This window comes from Plectropomus leopardus, chromosome 8 (assembly GCF_026936395.1).
Source record: "Plectropomus leopardus strain MGB_pleo_1.0 chromosome 8, ASM2693639v1, whole genome shotgun sequence".
NCBI classification, from domain to species: Eukaryota; Metazoa; Chordata; class Actinopteri; order Perciformes; family Serranidae; genus Plectropomus; species Plectropomus leopardus.
This window is the reverse complement of record NC_142183.1, coordinates 2,073,786-2,091,230: the sequence shown is the minus strand read 5'-3', so window position 1 is coordinate 2,091,230 and position 17,445 is coordinate 2,073,786. Positions and strand designations below refer to the sequence as shown.

Here is a 17,445-nt window from a genome sequence, read left to right as displayed (position 1 = left end):
ACTGGGGATTTAGAAACTCAAACGACCACATAAATAAAGCTGTTGGATGTTTTTGGTTTAAAGCTGCTGGTGGAGCTCAGCGGGTGAATTTAAAATGAACGAGGCTTCGTCAGAGGGCTGAGTTTGCTCACTTCTCTTTGTAAAGACAAACTATGGAGAATTTTCCTAAAAAATGACATACTGACTCAAACATGCAATGTATTTATCTGCTCTCATTCTCTCATGTTTTCATCCTCAATTAACTCTCTGAAACCTGGATCAATCAGTTTTCTTGTGCTGCGTTCAGACGCCTTTCACAAGTATCTGACCCTTTGAAACCTTGGGTAAAAATTAGCTGCAAATTAGTTTGATTTCTTTCGAAAACATAGGGAAAAGGAAATAAGAAGCCTGGCTAGAAATGTCCCACTACTGGCAAAAAATTTGCAGCATTGACAAGAAATTCACCCAAAAATTAGACTTAAAAAGGAGGGGAAGATTATTACACAATTACCTGCCAAAAATAGGGAAAATGCTGACAAACCTTAATTTAATTATAATAAATTTATATTCAAAATCATTTTACAGAAAATATTTTTTAAAAATTATAAAATAAATACTTCTTTTCCAGCAGTCCTTTAGGTCTTTTTGTTTGTTTTTTAAATATAATTTAAATTTAAATTTATTTTTTGCTTATTTTCAGGTAATTTTATTTAAATTTTATACTAAATTCTTGTTCATTTTTGGGCCAGGTTTTGTTAAGTTGCTTGTTGCTTTGTCCCAATGTTTCTGAAAGAAATAAAATAAAAAATAAAAAAGTTCGCTTGAAGTTTAAAGGAAATTCAGACAATCCTATCAATATTTCCTTTTTTTGAATAACTTTTTGTTATTATGAAACATGTTTCTGTGAAGTATTTTTGGTTGATGTCTCTGACCTGTGTGGTGGCGCTGTGATGGCCATCGGTGACCCGCACCGTCATGTTGTAGTTGGAGCGTCGGGCGGCGTCGAGCCGGCGGGCGATGGAGATGGTTCCTGTGTTTCTCTGGATGTCAAAGTCCTTGTCCTCATCGCCACCTGAGAGACAGACAGAGACACAGAGAGACAGACAGACAGGTGAGTTTTACCCCATCAGGCGCTGCGGTCTGTGGGCGTCCAGCTGTCAGAGGTAATCTCTCAGTCGGTACGTCAGACGGTGCAGCTCTGATTTTGACGGGCTGCAGGAGTGATGCATGTTGGCATCGTCCTCCAGCGGCTGAAGAACGGCGGTGATTTGGGCAGGTGACTCCTGCAGCACCGTGCCCACGCTGACGAAACTCTGAGGAATATAAACTCTAATTTGTTTAAATTAAAAAAAACTGACATATTTTCCACAAAGAGAGAAGCTTTTAAGCCCCAAAAGATTTTAAACTGGCTGCGTGAGACGGCGTCTTTTTGTCACTAAACTGTTTGCCTGATGAAGGTCGAGTTCTCGAAAAGTCGCCATTGTTTGTTTTTCTTTCGCAAATTAAATAATTTGTTTGGAAATTATGCTACTAAGAACATAAAAGTCCACTATTTTTGCAGTATTTATTGAGTATTAACTCCCATGAATGTGAGAAAACAGATAAAATACAAAAATTGTACTTTTAATTACTTTTTGTTTTTACTTTTTGCTGGAGAGTTTATTTAAATTTGCATCTTCAGTTACTGAAAATGAATTTTGTCAGTTATATAGTTTCTTGTTTTTTCCCTTTAAAGGTCGGGGACTTGAACAGTTTGTCTGGGATGACTCATGAAACGACTTTTGAAGACGTGAGTTTAGTAAAAATGTTTGGCCGAAGTGTTTCTGATAAAGTGATTGAATTAAAATAGACCTAAAACACAGAGAACAACAGAGAGAAATAGATTTTTCTTTCCTTCATATGAATCCATCCATCACAGCGGGACGTTTTGATGGCCTCTTATTTACAGACGGAGCCGAGAAACCAACTGAGACACACAGACAGAGACAACAACTGCCTGTCTGTCCACCTGTCTCTCTCTCTGTGTCTCTCTGTCCATCTGATTTAACTCTGAGTTTAACCTTGACTGTTTCTCCTTCTTCTCCTGCTGTAGAGACACCGAAGGGATGAATGAACGAGTAAATAATGATAATAATTCACTTCAAGATAACGTGTTGAGTTTATCATGGTCCTAATATTGTTTATAGTAATGAAACGTGATATAGATCTCCACATGTGCTGACTTCACAGGGCAGTAAAGTGCCAAAAAAGAGGAGAAGAAGAATACATATTACTCTTAAAAAAACACTTTCAAAGCATGATAACAACCAGAATAACCGCCTCAGTGGTTGTAAGTCTGCATAAAGGTAAACTAAAAACTCTTTTTAGTCTGACTTTCATGTATGTAAACTGTAAAGCACTTTTGTTTGAAAGGTGCTACAGAAATAAAATTTGACTGATTGATGTCTGTCCGGACTCACATGTTGCCATGACAACAGAAAATGCTCCAAATGTAGATTTTGCTGCAAAGACGCTGGATTTGTAAAGCAGTGCATGTTTCTCAATCAAATTGAAAGTGCGAATATAAAAAACACCAGATGGTTACATGTCAATTTAGGAATAAACTCCCATTTATTGCAAAAAGTTTTTTTAAGAAGCAGAAAAATACCTATGCTGACGCTGACTCCGCTGTGAGCATTTAACATTCTGTTTTTCCAATTTTACTCATCCTTTTTTCAAAGACAGTTATGAAATATCAGACTTTTAAGGTATTCCAGTACCAACACTTATAAGTGCCAAATTCAAATACTTCAAGCACCTCAAGCACCTCAAGCACCTCGTAAAAACCCAACAGGGGAGACGACGGCTCAAATGTCAATAAAAGAGCGATGAAACTCACGACTCGTAAATGACTCAATATTAGATTTATAAACGCACTTTTTGTTGACATTTTGCAGAACGCTGTGCAGACTTCAGAAATAAAAATGCAGTCAGCAAAACTACAAAACAACCCAAAAACAAGTTTGTCTCTGAGGTCATATTCAATCTCCTCATCATCATTATCTCAGCCAAAACTGTGAGTATGCTGGTCCATAACGACTTCAATTTACATATTTACGTGGCCCCTGGTGTTCAAATGTGATGTGTGTTTCTTAAATATGCATCATTGTATTCATAGTTCTGTTCTTTATCCTGTTTTATCTGATGATTTACTCTCCGACGACAAATATTTGAAACACACTGTTTTCAATCTGCGGTAACTCTGACTCACTCTGCCCGTCTGTCTCTCTGTTTCTCTCCTTTTCTCGCCTTTCTTTCTTTCTTTCCTCCTTCCTTCCTTCTCTCTCCGCTTGCTCCTCTTTTCATCCTGCGCCCTCTCGGTTTTTTCTTGCATCATGACATTCTTCGCTCTCTGTCTCTCAGCAGGTCGTGTGTTCGTACGTGAGGAAGGTAAACCTCATGCCTGCTCGGCCAGATGGTGTTTATTGAGACGTCCACCTTGCAAAGGGCCAAACACACACACACACACACACACACACACACACACACACACACACACACACACACACACACACACACACACACACACACACACACACACACAACTTTTACCTCTACATGTGTTACAGTAAGGGATGCTGAGGCTGCACTCTGTCACCACTTATTAAATATTACAGACTGTTTGGCTCATTTTAGTGTCTTTTCATTTTTCATGTTTTGATAATTGTGTCTCTGTTCATGAGAAAAAAAGCACAAAAAAAATCTCTTATTTCCTACCTTTCCTCACATTTTACACAAACACACACTCTGCACACACACTCTGCACACACACTCTTAGATCGATAGATAACTGGGTCACCCGAAAGTCTATGTCTTTATTCGCCCTGATGACTGACGGTGCTCTGAGCAGCCACACTGACAGCTCCGTTTAACTGATTTAGACTTTTTAAATCTCAGGATTGACTTGCTGTGACTGACTGACACACACACACACACACACACACACACACACACACACACACACACACACACACACACACAGGAAGACTTTCATGGAAAATAATGAAATCGCTGCAGCATCGCTCATCGCTGCCTGTCGTCGCACAGAGAGGAAGATGCACTATGAAAGCAATTTTTCACTTTACTGATCATTTCCAGGAAGATATGATATCGGCGCCGTGGTCGGAGGCTCAGCTCCCTGCGGGGCCAGCCACGCAAAAAAATCTCTGTTACTCATCAAACCGGGAGAGGAAAAAAAAAGTCGTGTTACACAGGAGAGAAAGGACCTTCCACGCAGGAATTTCACTGACATTTTTATCCTTCTCGCCGTTCTTCCATCCATCTTCTGGATGTTTTTGTGGGTCAACGACACAAACTGAGAGACCATCAGTCATTCAACCCTTTAAAATATGAGCTTTTTTTACATTGGTAAAGTGCAATGAGCAACTTAACACGAAATTACTTTGTAAAAAATAAAAATTAAATAAATAATAATTACAATAATCTACTTCACATGTGGTTACGCTTGGATTTGAAAAGTGCGTTTTGTGCGCAGAGCAACACGAGTGTGTGTAATATTAATACAGGCTCTATGGGTTAACAGTTAACTGTTTGCACACCTAGTCCAGAGGATGTTTGGTCAAAAGCTGTTGAAAACACGTCTCTGAAACTGAAAATGAGCTGACAGGCTGCAGAATAACTCACATTTGATCTGACGATGCTCTGAGTTTTCTCTGTCATGTTCGAATCGCAGCACTTTATTTATCTTTACTGCTTTTTTTCAGAACATGTTTTTCAGAGAGCTTAGACTTTTATATTTTTGTCCATACAAATACATTTTAAAAAGTTATTCTTTATCGTTTTTCCACCGTGTCAGTCTGAAAATCTTGAACCCCAAAGGGTCAAACTCTGCAATATTCAGAGTTGACCATGAGAAAAATGTCTCTTCCTGCACTGACTGCTCCGAGACATGAGGAGGTGTCGTTCCTCGGCCCGTCCTCTGTCCTCCTCGGGGCGTCCTGCAGGTGGGCGACCTCCCTCAGCTCTGGCAGCACGATGTCCTCACAGAGAATCAGCTCGACTCTCCTGCTGAGGCGGCATCATTTCTCTGATCTGATCAGCAGCAGGAGTTTTTCGGTCACCGCTCCGAGGTCGAAGGTCAGAGATGAAGATCGATTGATTCTTTGCTCTGACGGTCCTTCCTCTTCCTGGGGACGTCGGCGTCCTCAGCTGACTTTACTGACTCAGAAGTCCGTTAAATAACACTCCAAAGTTTGGCTTAAGTTTGGCGAAGGGAAACTGTCCATGTCCACAAGGTCTCTGCAGCATCAGCATATTATTTCAATGAGTGCCAATAAAATTATCCATCCATCCATTGTCGTCCGACTATCCGAGGCCTGGTTGCCAGGGCAACAGGCGGAGCAGAGCACTCCAGATTTCCCTCTCCAGCAACGCTGTCCAGCTCCTGCTGGGGGACCCCGAGGCGTTCCCAGGCCAGACCAGATACGTAATCCCTCCAGCATGTTCTGGGTCTGCCCGGGAGCAAACTACCAGTTTGACAGGACTGGAACATCGCTAATAGGAGGCGCCAAGAAGGATCCTGATCAGACCCCCGAACCACCTCAACTGGTCCCATCGAGGCGAAGGAGCAGCGGCTCTACTCCAACTCCTCACCCTCTCTCTTATCCTGGATTTCCGGCGCTGGCATGTGCGTTGCGGCACAGTTCAGCTATGGTATTGCTCCCTCATCCGTCAACTCTGCCAGATCAGCTGGAGTGGCGAGAACGAGGAGTTCCCGCAGTAACTACAGAATCACGCGCATCATATCAGTACAGAAGAAGTAATAACTCCATTCACTCCCATAAATAATTTTGTGTGTCAGCATAGGAGGAACTTTTACTTTATAAAACTTCAGGGAGCTAATCTTACCTTTATTTTTTTTATTTTACTTCAAAAAGTGGTGGGGATTTTTTGGTATACTATTTGGGTAATTTTCTTGTAGTTTTGACTAGTTTATTTTTAATTTTAAGGTAATTTTGTCTTTGTCTGCTCACTTCTTTTTTTTTTTCTTTTTTTTTTAAGAAATCAAGCCAGTTTACTCAGATTTCAAACAGTTAAACTGTTATTGAATCCTCCAATAAAAGAGATTTTTTTCCTACATGTAGTTTTCTATTCTCAGTGTGTCCCTATAATCAGGCGCCCTGCAGGACTCAGACCCGGAGACGCCTGAACTCGTCCTTTTGGAGCAGATGCTCAACCCTCCCCTGCTGAGGACAATACTCGTCCTCCAGCAGCGAGCCGCGGCCTCAGACCTGCAGGTGCTGACCCTCATCCGGACCTCATCACACCCAGCTGGGACCCGCTCCAACTCACACATCACCATCCAGAGAGGGACGCCACGTCCGTCCACAAACAGCCGAGACGCTGCCGCCCTCGCTTTGATTTTCTGTTTTTCTGAACGCAGAGTGTTGTTATTGTGCAGAGTCACAGGAGGACTTATTCTGACGGCGAGGGAAGTCTTCATTTGTCTCTGAGTTATCTGACAGCTGCAGACGCTCGATACACATCTGGGTTCTGCTGCTGGACAGCAGGAAGGTAAACGAGAAACGCCGAGCGAGAAACGCCTGATCGTATCTGCACGGAGAGAGGAGTCCTGTGACACAACAACATTCCCACAACGAGATGAGGTACAGAGATACAGAGAGGAGAGGAGGGGGGAGGAGAGGAGAGGAGGAGAGGAGAGGAGAGGAGGGGGGAGGAGAGGAGAGGAGGAGAGGAGGAGAGGAGAGGAGAGGAGAGGAGAGGAGAGGAGAGGAGAGGAGAGGAGGAGGAGGTTGATCTGACGGTTGACAGGCCATCAGTGATAATTGGTGAGTAGTGTTGTTGGACCACACAGGGAGGAAAAAGCTGCGCAATTATCCAACAGAACAACAAACACTCGAACTGATTGACTGATTGAATACAGCTGTCAGAATTAATTACAAGGCAGAGCTGGAGGGTGACACAACGCTCGACTACTGCACAAATGCATACATTTTATACGTACATATTTCAGTTTCGTGAGAGTTTATACTATGATTTATTTGAGCCTGAAATATTGTACGCATACTTCACTCTGCTACATTTATCTTAAAGCTGTAAGTCGTGGTAACTTTGAAGTTATTGATGTGGTCAGGGAAAATGTGAATAAAAGAAAGCAGTAACAGATCCTCAAAGTGACAAGTGGAGTTGGGTCAGATATCCAGTCAGGTGTACAAGCTTAAAATGGTTTGATTTTATGCAAACTGGCTGAACCGAAATTTTGTCATATATGTCAAATTCTGGCAATTTTAAAAGTAGCCTAAATCACAGCTCTAAATCCAGCTCAAACTGCATTAGTGATAAGCAGTGTGATTAACACAATATTAGTAATCCGTACTGACTGACGGAGCGTGAGCTCGACTTTTGTCAGACGTGGTGTTTCATATCTGATGCTCGCTTTGAAAGCGCCACAGTGGATGAGGACCAGCTGATTCATGAAAACACACACACATTCACATACACATGCATGCACAGATTCACACACACACACACACATTCGCACACTGGTGCCAGAGGCGACGATGTAATGTGCCATCAGGAGGAAAAATGATTGCGTTCACCGACCACCGGCCCTCTGACCCACGGCCGCCAAAGACTCCTCATCGGGACTCTTGAAAACATAACCCACGGACGTCAGAGGATGACACATCCGGCGCCAGCAGCTCTGAGACAACCGAGCGTCCCCTCAGGGCTGCAGAGAGAGTCTGCTGTGCTCTGTTGGGCTCTGGCACAGATCGAGTTTGGCACAGAGAACCGAACAGGAGGAACCTCGGTCTTTCTCTGCTGCCCCGCCTGGCAGGAAACAGCCCGGCCGGCTCTGATGTGTTTTCCTCCGAGGCTGAAAGAGAACGAGGCGCCGACACGTCCAGAGGGTCGATTTCATCAATAAACACTGTTACGTCTTTTATTGTCGATAAAGCTCTCTGTGGCCGTCCCTCTTGTAATGTTTGAGGCTGAGAGAAGCCAGAGAGGAGGAGGAAGAGGAGGAGGAGTGACCAGCCGTCCCTCCTGTGGTGATCTGGCAGGCGATGAGAGGACGAGCGCTGCTGATTTATCCTCACAGAGAGAAACCGTCCCGCTGACACCGCTGACACCAAGACCTTTTTTTCCTCGATTCATCCATCTCTCCAGCAACGCTTCAGCGCTTTTGTTTGCATTTATTTATGTTTTCTCCGTCCGTCTTTCCTCAAAACATTTTTCAAGGGTTTAAAACAAATTTTTACCAATAAATTTCCATGACTTTTCTATGACCTTAAGGCAAATTTTAAAGACTACATTCTCTGAAACAACCACAATACTCCTTATTGGTTATTTTTCATTACTACATAGCATAACAATAGCTTTTTAAAAAATATATACTGAATGTTTAAATAAACTTAAAGACTTGTTATTTATGAGAGGAGAGGGGGTGATGCAAAACAGGTGGAGGCATGTCAGCTGACTTTTTAAGCACTGAAGGGGGATTTTTTTTATTTGGCTTAGGGGTGGGACATACAACTTTAAATGTCTGTATCTTGTATTTATTTTTTATTTTTACTGCAGAATTGTTTTTACAAAAACTCTTTCCAAACCCTCGCAGCTTTATAGGGTATGTTTTCTTTTTGATTTTGGTGATTTTTGGGGTGGGGTGGGGTTATTTTTTCCTTATTTTTTGTGATACTAAAAAAATGCAACTTTTAAAAAAAAAAAAAATTTTTTAATTTTTAAAAAAACATTTTTTAAAAAAAATGTTTCCTTTAAAAAAATTTCCCAAAATTTTCAATTTATATTTAGGTTTACAAAACTTTTTCAGGCCTGGAAATTGCTTTTTACAAATTCCATGAGTTTTCCAGGGTCTTCAAGATAGTATGAACCCTGTTTTTTTAAATCTAATATTTATGCTCAGATTTTCACTTCCAGTCACATTTTTTTGACTGCCTGCAGTTTTGCCTCTGTGTTCATGTGTGTGCATGTTCACTGGGTTAGTGGAAGGTAAGTGTGTACTTGCATTTCCCACGTAAACGAGGTAATTTCAGTTCCTCTGTTAAGTCTTACATTCCCCCTCTGAGGCTCATCATGTCTGTGATTTTCTTTCAGTGGCTGTAAAGTGTCTTTCTGTGGATTAAATTGTCACCTCAGTGACCTTTCACAGAGAAAATATGCAGTCACTTCAAAGCCCTCTGAACATCATTCTCCCTGCGCTGATCACCATATTTATGCTTTAAGAGGGACACGATATGAGAGAAACCACAAATAACGGGTGAGAAAAGTGTTTTAACTACCAGAACAACAGGAAGTTAATTTAATACCATGTTGATTCTAACAATAGGCGGATTTCCATTAAACCTTTTTTTTTTTTTGTTTTGCACAAATTTGTAATGGAAACCCACTTTGAATATATAAATATATAATATATATATATATATATATATATATATAAGAATATATAAAACCTAGCAACCGGATAAACCACACTTCATCACAAAGATAAAAGTTTCTGTGCCTTTCTTTCTTAAAGCTGCTTTGAGAATTTTCTTAAATCACTCCGTAGCTAAAACATTTTTAAGCCAAGTTTGGAGCTCTCTGAGAGTGATCCAATAATTTTTGTGAATACGGGCCGAGATCCCTCACGCTCACGCTCAGAGTGAGAGCGTCCAGGAAAAATCATCTGAAAACATAAAGATTAGCTTCAAAAGAAAGAAAAAAAACACATACGGAGCAGACAGAGAAAAGTCTGCGATTTAGGCTCTGAATCCCTCAGCCTGGAAACATCACGTCCTCCTCCACATGTAACATATAACTCAGCGTCTGAAAAGTCACACGACTTCTGTGAAGCTGAAAACTATTCTGGGACACCTTATCACTCAGCGCCGCAGGACTCTGCTGACCTTTGGAAAATAACTCGTCTGCTGTTTATATGGAGGCTCATATGGATGGATGACGGCTGGAGCCTGTTTGTATTCGGAGAGCCGGCGCTCTCAGAGTCAGCACTTCACTGTAAGTGGCAATATAGTGAATGTCAGATATAATTTCCTAACAGGCTGAGCTGCTCGCCGTGGCTGCAGGAGTTTAACGTCGGAGCCTCTGTGATCTACGAGGAGTCATCACGCAGTGATCACTGAGCTACGACTGAAGCAGCTCGCCGTTTGTTTTTTTGCCCTTTGTTGACAAACAGAGTGTCGCGTGGAAATAGAAACTAATAGATTTCTTATTTCCGTCCTTTGTCTTCTTTTAGAGATCATTACCCTCGTTTGTGCGGTGCTTGTTTTTCATCAGAGACTGAAGTTTATTCTGTTTTCATCACCTGCAAACTGCCACCGATCAATAACGCAGTGTGTGTGTGTGTGTGTGTGTGTGTGTGTGTGTGTGCATGTGTGTGTGTGTGTGTGTGTGTGTGTGTGCGTGCGTGTGTGTGTGTGTGTGTCTCACCGATGATGTCGAACCACCTCAGCGGGTGCGTCTCTGTCATGATGATGCCCACCATGTGAGTGACAGGCTCCGTTTCCATGACGGCAAAGGTGAAGTGGGGCTCATCAAACGTAATTGGCTCAGCAGACAGCGGCGGGCGGGCGATCCACTCGATGTCGAGTCTCGCCGTGGACGAGCGTGATGGGCTGCCCTGGTCTGTAGCTTTAATCTGGAGAGTAACAAAGAAATAATTTAATATCAATTAATATTCTAAAGAAGGTTTTACTAAAAATAGAAACACCGAGAAACACCGAAAAACTGGAGGACTCTGGGAGTCAGTCAAGCCACGCCCCCCTCACAGTTTTAAATGAGCACTTGTTCTTGGTGCTGATAAGATAAGACTACTACATTTGTACAAGTTGAGCAGTCATTTTTCAGTTTTTGTTGTTTTGCTCGTCAGCGTGTTGTGCAGTGGACTTCTGGGGAAGTTTTGGTCCCTAGATTTTGCTGCAGAGTGAGTGCTCTTGACTTTCACGCTACTCTTTGATACAAGCTGCAGCGGACGCGACGCAGCGGCACAGAGGAAGAGACACTCTGCACCGTGCGGCTCTGCAACAATATTATCTTCTCTCTTCCTCTGCTCTTAACCCATTGCTGATCCACCATGAGCACCATTTGTTTACTATATAAAATAAAGGCCGCTGTCACAGTGAACGTCAGGCTGGGCCTGTTAAAAATTTAAAAATACATGGGGGAAAATAAAAAAATAATTGAATCTTTGCATCTAAAGGCTGCGTCTGATTCAACTGCAATAATTCTGAGTCGGGTACAGTCTTAGTGTCAAAAGAAGGTGATCATTTTAAACTGTTTTTTAGCTGGATATTATTTTGCTGTTTATGATCAAAACAGTGCACTCTGCTGCTGGTACTGATAACAGAGTAAAAATAAAAACTAAATGAAAAAATCCACTATAATGACCTAAAAAAGCAGACCTACAACAACATGCAACTCAATTAAAAAAAAACTGCAAAACCACAAAAATGAGCCACTTTGTCCTGTTGCCACTGATACTCACTGGAGCACCAAATGTGGATTAATCCGCTGCTGAAAGTAGTCCCAAACAAAGTCCCTATTTCCTCTTGTTTGTCTGATAAAAACTGAAGTGAGCAGCTGTTGAATGAGTGATTTCTTAAAGACTTGGGCTGAGTGACAGTAACAGAGCGGGAAGTCGTTAAGTACAGAAAGACGGTCTGACGGTCTGTTGGTTTGGTTCTTTGTTACATTTGTTAAGAGACATATGAAACATTGACCGCCTCCTTTAGTTTCTGTGAAGCTGCTCGACATCAAGAGAAACAGAATCTCTTTCTGAGGACGAAAAACTGTTTTGAACTCCTTGACTTCTACAATGCAGAGCGATGACAAGGACTGAGGCCGCTCGTTAGTGTCAGAGCAGGTGTTGGCGAGGGGCCTTTCAGCGAATTAAGCACGGGTAATTTAGCCTCTTTAGCAGAGCTGGTGGGCTCGCCTCAGACTATAAGGCCTCCACGCCTCCTACAGAGACGCTTAAATGAAGCACAACTCCTCAGAGAGAGAATTTACCTCCAGTCTGTCCTAAAAAAAACTCATTAGGACGCTCGCTGACAGACACGTTTCAGCGTCACGGCTTTGTGGGTTTATCAGATTTTGTAGAAAAGCTGCATGAAGCCACATTAAGATCTGGACTCGTACCGTGAGAATACTGTAGTTTCCAGGCCAGAAGTCGCCCTGTGATGTCACCACGCCCGTCACCGCGTCGATCTCAAAGCTGTCGTCCTTGTTGTCTTGGAGCTTGTAGGTCACCACGGCGTTCGAGCCCTCGTCGTCGTCGCGGGCGACCATCCTGCAGACTTCCTGTTTACCCGCCCGCTGGCGCTGCTCGGGCAGCTTGACGTGGAAAAGTTTGTCGGTGAACTTGGGCCGGTTGTCGTTGGCGTCCAGGACTCGGATCACGACGGTGGCAGTGGAGCGCAGAGACGGAGATCCGTTATCTGATACGATGACCTGAAGGTTTAGAAGAGAGAGAGTTAAGAGATTCTTACTTCAAAGACAGATTAAACACTCAGCTAACTCAGCTTCGTTTGGTGATGAAACCCTTTCCCCGTTAACCCTTTGAAATCTGGACTGACAAGACTGTTTTTGGTCTGTGTTCAGACGCCTTTCACAGGTATTTAAAGCTTTAAATCCTGAGCAAATTGGTCCGATTTCTTTTGAAAACATGAGGAAAAAAGGCAATGAGCAACCTGGTAAGACAGAAGTAAGAAGACAGGAGGCACATTAAATTATCGAGCTGTAACTGAAGCTCCACTAAACTGTGCATGTAAGCGCACTGAGACAGAGGCGGTGGAAGGTGGACTGTTGCATGTGATGTTTCTGTTAGTTATTACTTAAATATCTCACTCAGATTGCTGCCTTGTCACTTTCTGTATTAAATATTTTCAGAAAAGCACCTGAAGAACCAGGTGGTTAAAGATCTTGTGGTGTTTGTCAGCTGACTTCAAGACTCCTGATTAGTGTGAACAGTTCAGAGATCTGACGACTCTGAAAGTCATGTAGTGTGAAGCTTTAACGACCAGTTTTAACTCGGGATGATATGTGTGAGGTGTGAAAAGCACATAAACAGTCTGTAGAACAGATGCTGTTGTGGATTTATTGATACTCAGACAGTCTGATACTCTGCAGAACACCAGGGTTTGTTTTTCCCGTCTGAGCTTCACAGTCTCACCTCGATGCTGTGCTCCGGTTTATCCTCCCGATCCAACGCTGAGAGAGTGCTGATAACACCTGCGCACGCACACACACACAAACACACACACACACACACACAAACAGAAAAAGAATCGATGTGGTCAGTGTGTGTGTGTGTGTGAGTCCCAGGAAGTAAGAGTGCTAATCACACCTAAACAAACAAACACAGACAGTTAGGAAGGTGACTGCTTCTGTTATTGTAGGTGTGTGTGTGTGTGTGTGTGTGTGTGTGTGTGTGTGTGTGTGTGTGTGTGTGTGTGTGTGTGTGTGTGTCTGTCTAACAGGGTAAACACAGTTTGGTTTATGGATGTTATTTCTGTTGTTGTTGGTGGTGTATGTGGTGTTTCTGTGTGTCCACCTTAAAGTTTATCCCTGTGTGTTTCAGAGCAGTACAACAGTTTTCTGCTGCCTAACACTAAAACTTCGGCCTCGTATAAAAACTATGAAAACTTTCCTCAAAGCCAAACGATCATTTAAAAAGTGTGCCACGAATTTATTAATTTCCCTCCATTTTTTGAAAAAACAAACATTAATGCTGTTCAGTTCCACAAATTATCCACTTTGTTTGAACCCATCAAACTGCATCAAATCAAGTTGCAGAAGAAAAAAAACATGAAAACGTTTTTTTGCAAAACATGCAAGTCAAAAATTACTAACGAAAACTTCCAACAAACTTGTATAAACAAATAAATACAAACCCCAAAGCAACAAATTTTTTTTTTTTAATTAGGATTTCTGTAAATGTATTATATAATTACTAATAATCTGCAAAGGAACTTAAACTTAAACTCTTCCACCATCACAACAATAATTCAAAAATATTCTTAATTCAAATCTTGTTTTAATTGACTGTGAATGCTTTTAATTATGCTTTTACACCACAACATGTATGTTATCTTGTATTTTTAGCTATCTACGTAACTATTATTGTTTGTTGTTTTGTGATTTTGTTTCTATTTTAACTGTTTGCTTGTTGATTGTTTTAATGTCTTTGTACCCACTCAGCATCATTGATAATGAGGGTCTCAAAAAAAGGTTTGAATGAATGAAAAAGTGGTGTTACATTAAGTGGAGAACGACTTATGACTTGTTTAAGACTTGAGACTCAAATTTCAGGACTTGGGACTTGAGTGCAAAGACTTGAGACCCACATATGACTTGCAAAACAATGACTGTGTCCCACATCTGCAGATAAATACAATTTACAAAACATATAAATTAAATAATGTCACATTGCACAGACTGTGACCGTGTGGTGTTCACTGTTGAGCGAGAGAAGACAAAAAAGTGATTCTGCATCACTTGTTACGGACGGCAGCAAATGTAGATGCAGCAGGCAGCAGCTCCTCAAATCCTTGCTACATTTTGCTATATGTTTCTATTTTTTTGACTCCATGAACCTACGACAGAGAAGCTCTTATCAACATCGGGAAAAGTTGTGTGGAGCTTGGGCTGAATGCAGCAGACTGCGAGAGGATCCCCACAAACAGCATACACCAAGCGGCCAGTCAGACCAGAGGGGAGAAATGAAAATAAAGTGAATGAGACGTGATTGAGGCTCACTCAGCAACAGGAAATCAGAGACTGCTCTGCACACATCTTCACAGAGACATGGTTAACCCCTAACATCCTGGATCAAGCTGTTGTACAGGATGGACGGACCTTGTTCAGAGCCGACAGGGCGCAAGACTCGGATGCAAATTCAAAAAAATGCACTGCAGGAATTGAATGATGCCGTCAGCAGCAACCGGATGGAAATTTTAATGTAGTTGGTGATTTTGATCAACTCACCCTTTAACTACAAAGGGGCAGGATCAAGGACAAATTTTAATCTCATTTTTTACAATTTTTCACTTTCTCTGTCTGTCTCGCCGATCATCTCCACGGTGATTTCAACAAGGACGGTGTGATGAGATTCAGCGGTGAGAAAAAACCACGGACAGACCGACAGGCTGCTCATCATCAGCAGCTCCAGACGACGGTTTGGTGATTCAGCGTTTGTGTTTCTGATATCAGTTATAAAGTATGTGGCTCAGCAGGTTGATCGGAAACATTTGGCTTCAGTCCTGCTGTTTGTGCGTCCACAGCTGTTCCTTCACTTCACACCTACACTTTATTTACCCGCTGACAGGGACACACACTGCAGAAGCAGAGCTGTAATGTGGGTTTTACTCGTTTAGCTCGCTGTCAAAGATAAACTACCGAACTCATCACAGATCAGTGGAGTCATCCAGCTCTTTATTCCTTTTTTTAAAAAAAAAGATCTTCTCTGGAAGATTGTCACATCTCCAGAATAATGATAATATTCACAAATATATGTCAACCTTAAAAGAAGAAGCAGGAAAGTTTCTCTTCAATTTATGCAGACTTCTTCTGGTTGGATGATTATGAGGAAATTTTCTTGTTCAAGCTCATGAAAGAAGGCAGAATATCTTGTTTAAGACTGAGCCGTGAAATCTTTTTTTTTTTAAATCCTTATAATGAAATAAAATGTAATGAATTATTTGACTGCTGCAACTGCAATTTTGGTGTCTTGGAAGCCCACACTGAATGCATAACACGAAAATACATCATCGTCTATCTATTTTTATATTTCATAAAGTTATTTATCATTTAATTAAGACACTTTGTTTATTGCCTCATGCACTTCAGTGTACTTGGATTCATTTTGTTGTCTTTTCTGTTTTTACTGCAGTTTGAGTCGATTTCCCCGTTGGGCTTTTGACCTCGTCTTGACTGAATGAATGAAGTGTTTAGAGGAAGCTATTAGCACTTATAGAGAGAGAGGAGACACAGCAGCTGCATAACAACAGGCTCGGGTGTGTGTGTGTGTGTGTGTGTGTGTGTGTGTGTGTGTGTGTGTGTGTGTGTGTGTGTGTGTGTGTGTGTGTGTGTGTGTGTGTGTGTGTGTGTGTGCGTGTGTGTTTCACACCAATGAAAGGAGAGAAGAAACCTCCACACGTTTCTTGCAGGTGTGAAATGCTGAAGGATCTCTCTTCAGAGCAGCTTTTATAAGAATCTGAGCCTCCTTTAGCTTTTTAAAGGATGAAAATCAGCTTCTGTACCAGATCGACTCTACAGCAGACATGTTTATTCTAAAATTTTCAAATCATTTAGTAATTAATTGTACCCTTTGTATCTTATCTCTTTACGTTTTGATTGTAAATCTGTGTCCTTAATTATGTTTTCACATTTTATTGCTCTGTAAAGCACTTTAATTGCCCTGTCGTGTGAAATGTGTTTAACAAATAAAACTGCATTGCTTATATGTACAAGAGCAGCTTACATCGCCAACACACTAACTCATAAAGGTTACTTAATTTAAGAGACAAAATAAAGTCACTTTCTTAAGAGTTTGATAAAAATGGTATTATATAAGGCTTTCAGCATGAACATGTTAATCACGGTGTTTTTTTGGGTGTTTTTTTTTACCACGTTAAGAGGCTGTAACGGGCTGAATTTTAAAGCTACAGTGATGAATACTGGTATAGAAGTCCAGAGGAATCCGGTTTCTTTTTTTTTTCTTTTTTTTTCTCTTTGTATTTGGGTCATTTCTTCTTTTGTTGCTCATTACCTTCTTCCCTCATATCTAAAAAAATACAATTAAATTAAATAAAGCCAATTCGCCCAGGTGTCTAAGGGTTAAATGACTAATCTGATTGTATTTCCGTCTTTGCTGACCAACAGTTTTGTGTGAAGGAAATTAAAAGCACGTCTTCACATAGACGCCTGCTGAGCTCAATGATTTAAGCTAATAAAAGCCCAGGCTGTTCAATGAAGCTCTGCAGTAAGTCAGCTTTGTTAGGTCTTAATTGTTAAATAATGGGACAGAATAAATAAAATAAATAACGGAATCTTTTCTTTAAACACAAAGTTTTCAAACGTTTGCATGAGCCTCCACATATTAATCTATTGGAAGAAAATGCAACAACATGGATAATTTAACCTGCACATGCGAATCATTTTTCCTTCTCTACAGCCTGTCAGACTTTTCACACATATTTCTATTTTTCCTTTAGGGGTCATTTTAACTGATGATGATAATGTACTTTTTATGAGATGGTTATCATAGCGTAACAATCTCACCCTTTGCCACCTTAATCTGCACTGACAGTTAGTAGAGTTTGTATCTTTAACCTCATAATGGCATCTGTATAATTGTGCAGGTTTTTTAACAGTTTCTCCACAGAGACATTCACCGTGCTGCACTCGGCTGATCACATGAAATGTGACAGA

At 41.3% G+C, this 17,445-nt stretch overlaps 1 protein-coding gene across 2 annotated transcripts in view; it reads right to left on the bottom strand.

The window, feature by feature from the left end:
• fat2 (FAT atypical cadherin 2) overlaps positions 1 to 17,445 on the bottom strand; it is a 165,811-nt gene that overhangs the window by 73,325 nt on the left and 75,041 nt on the right. For both annotated transcript variants that reach the window (XM_088080717.1, XM_042492869.2), the window contains 4 exons: positions 13,187 to 13,245; positions 12,154 to 12,465; positions 10,447 to 10,654; positions 912 to 1,051 (listed from right to left, as the gene is read on the bottom strand). In XM_088080717.1, coding sequence (XP_087936843.1) covers positions 912 to 1,051; positions 10,447 to 10,654; positions 12,154 to 12,465; positions 13,187 to 13,245 — 719 coding nt within the window. The remainder of the gene's footprint in view (positions 1 to 911; positions 1,052 to 10,446; positions 10,655 to 12,153; positions 12,466 to 13,186; positions 13,246 to 17,445) is intronic.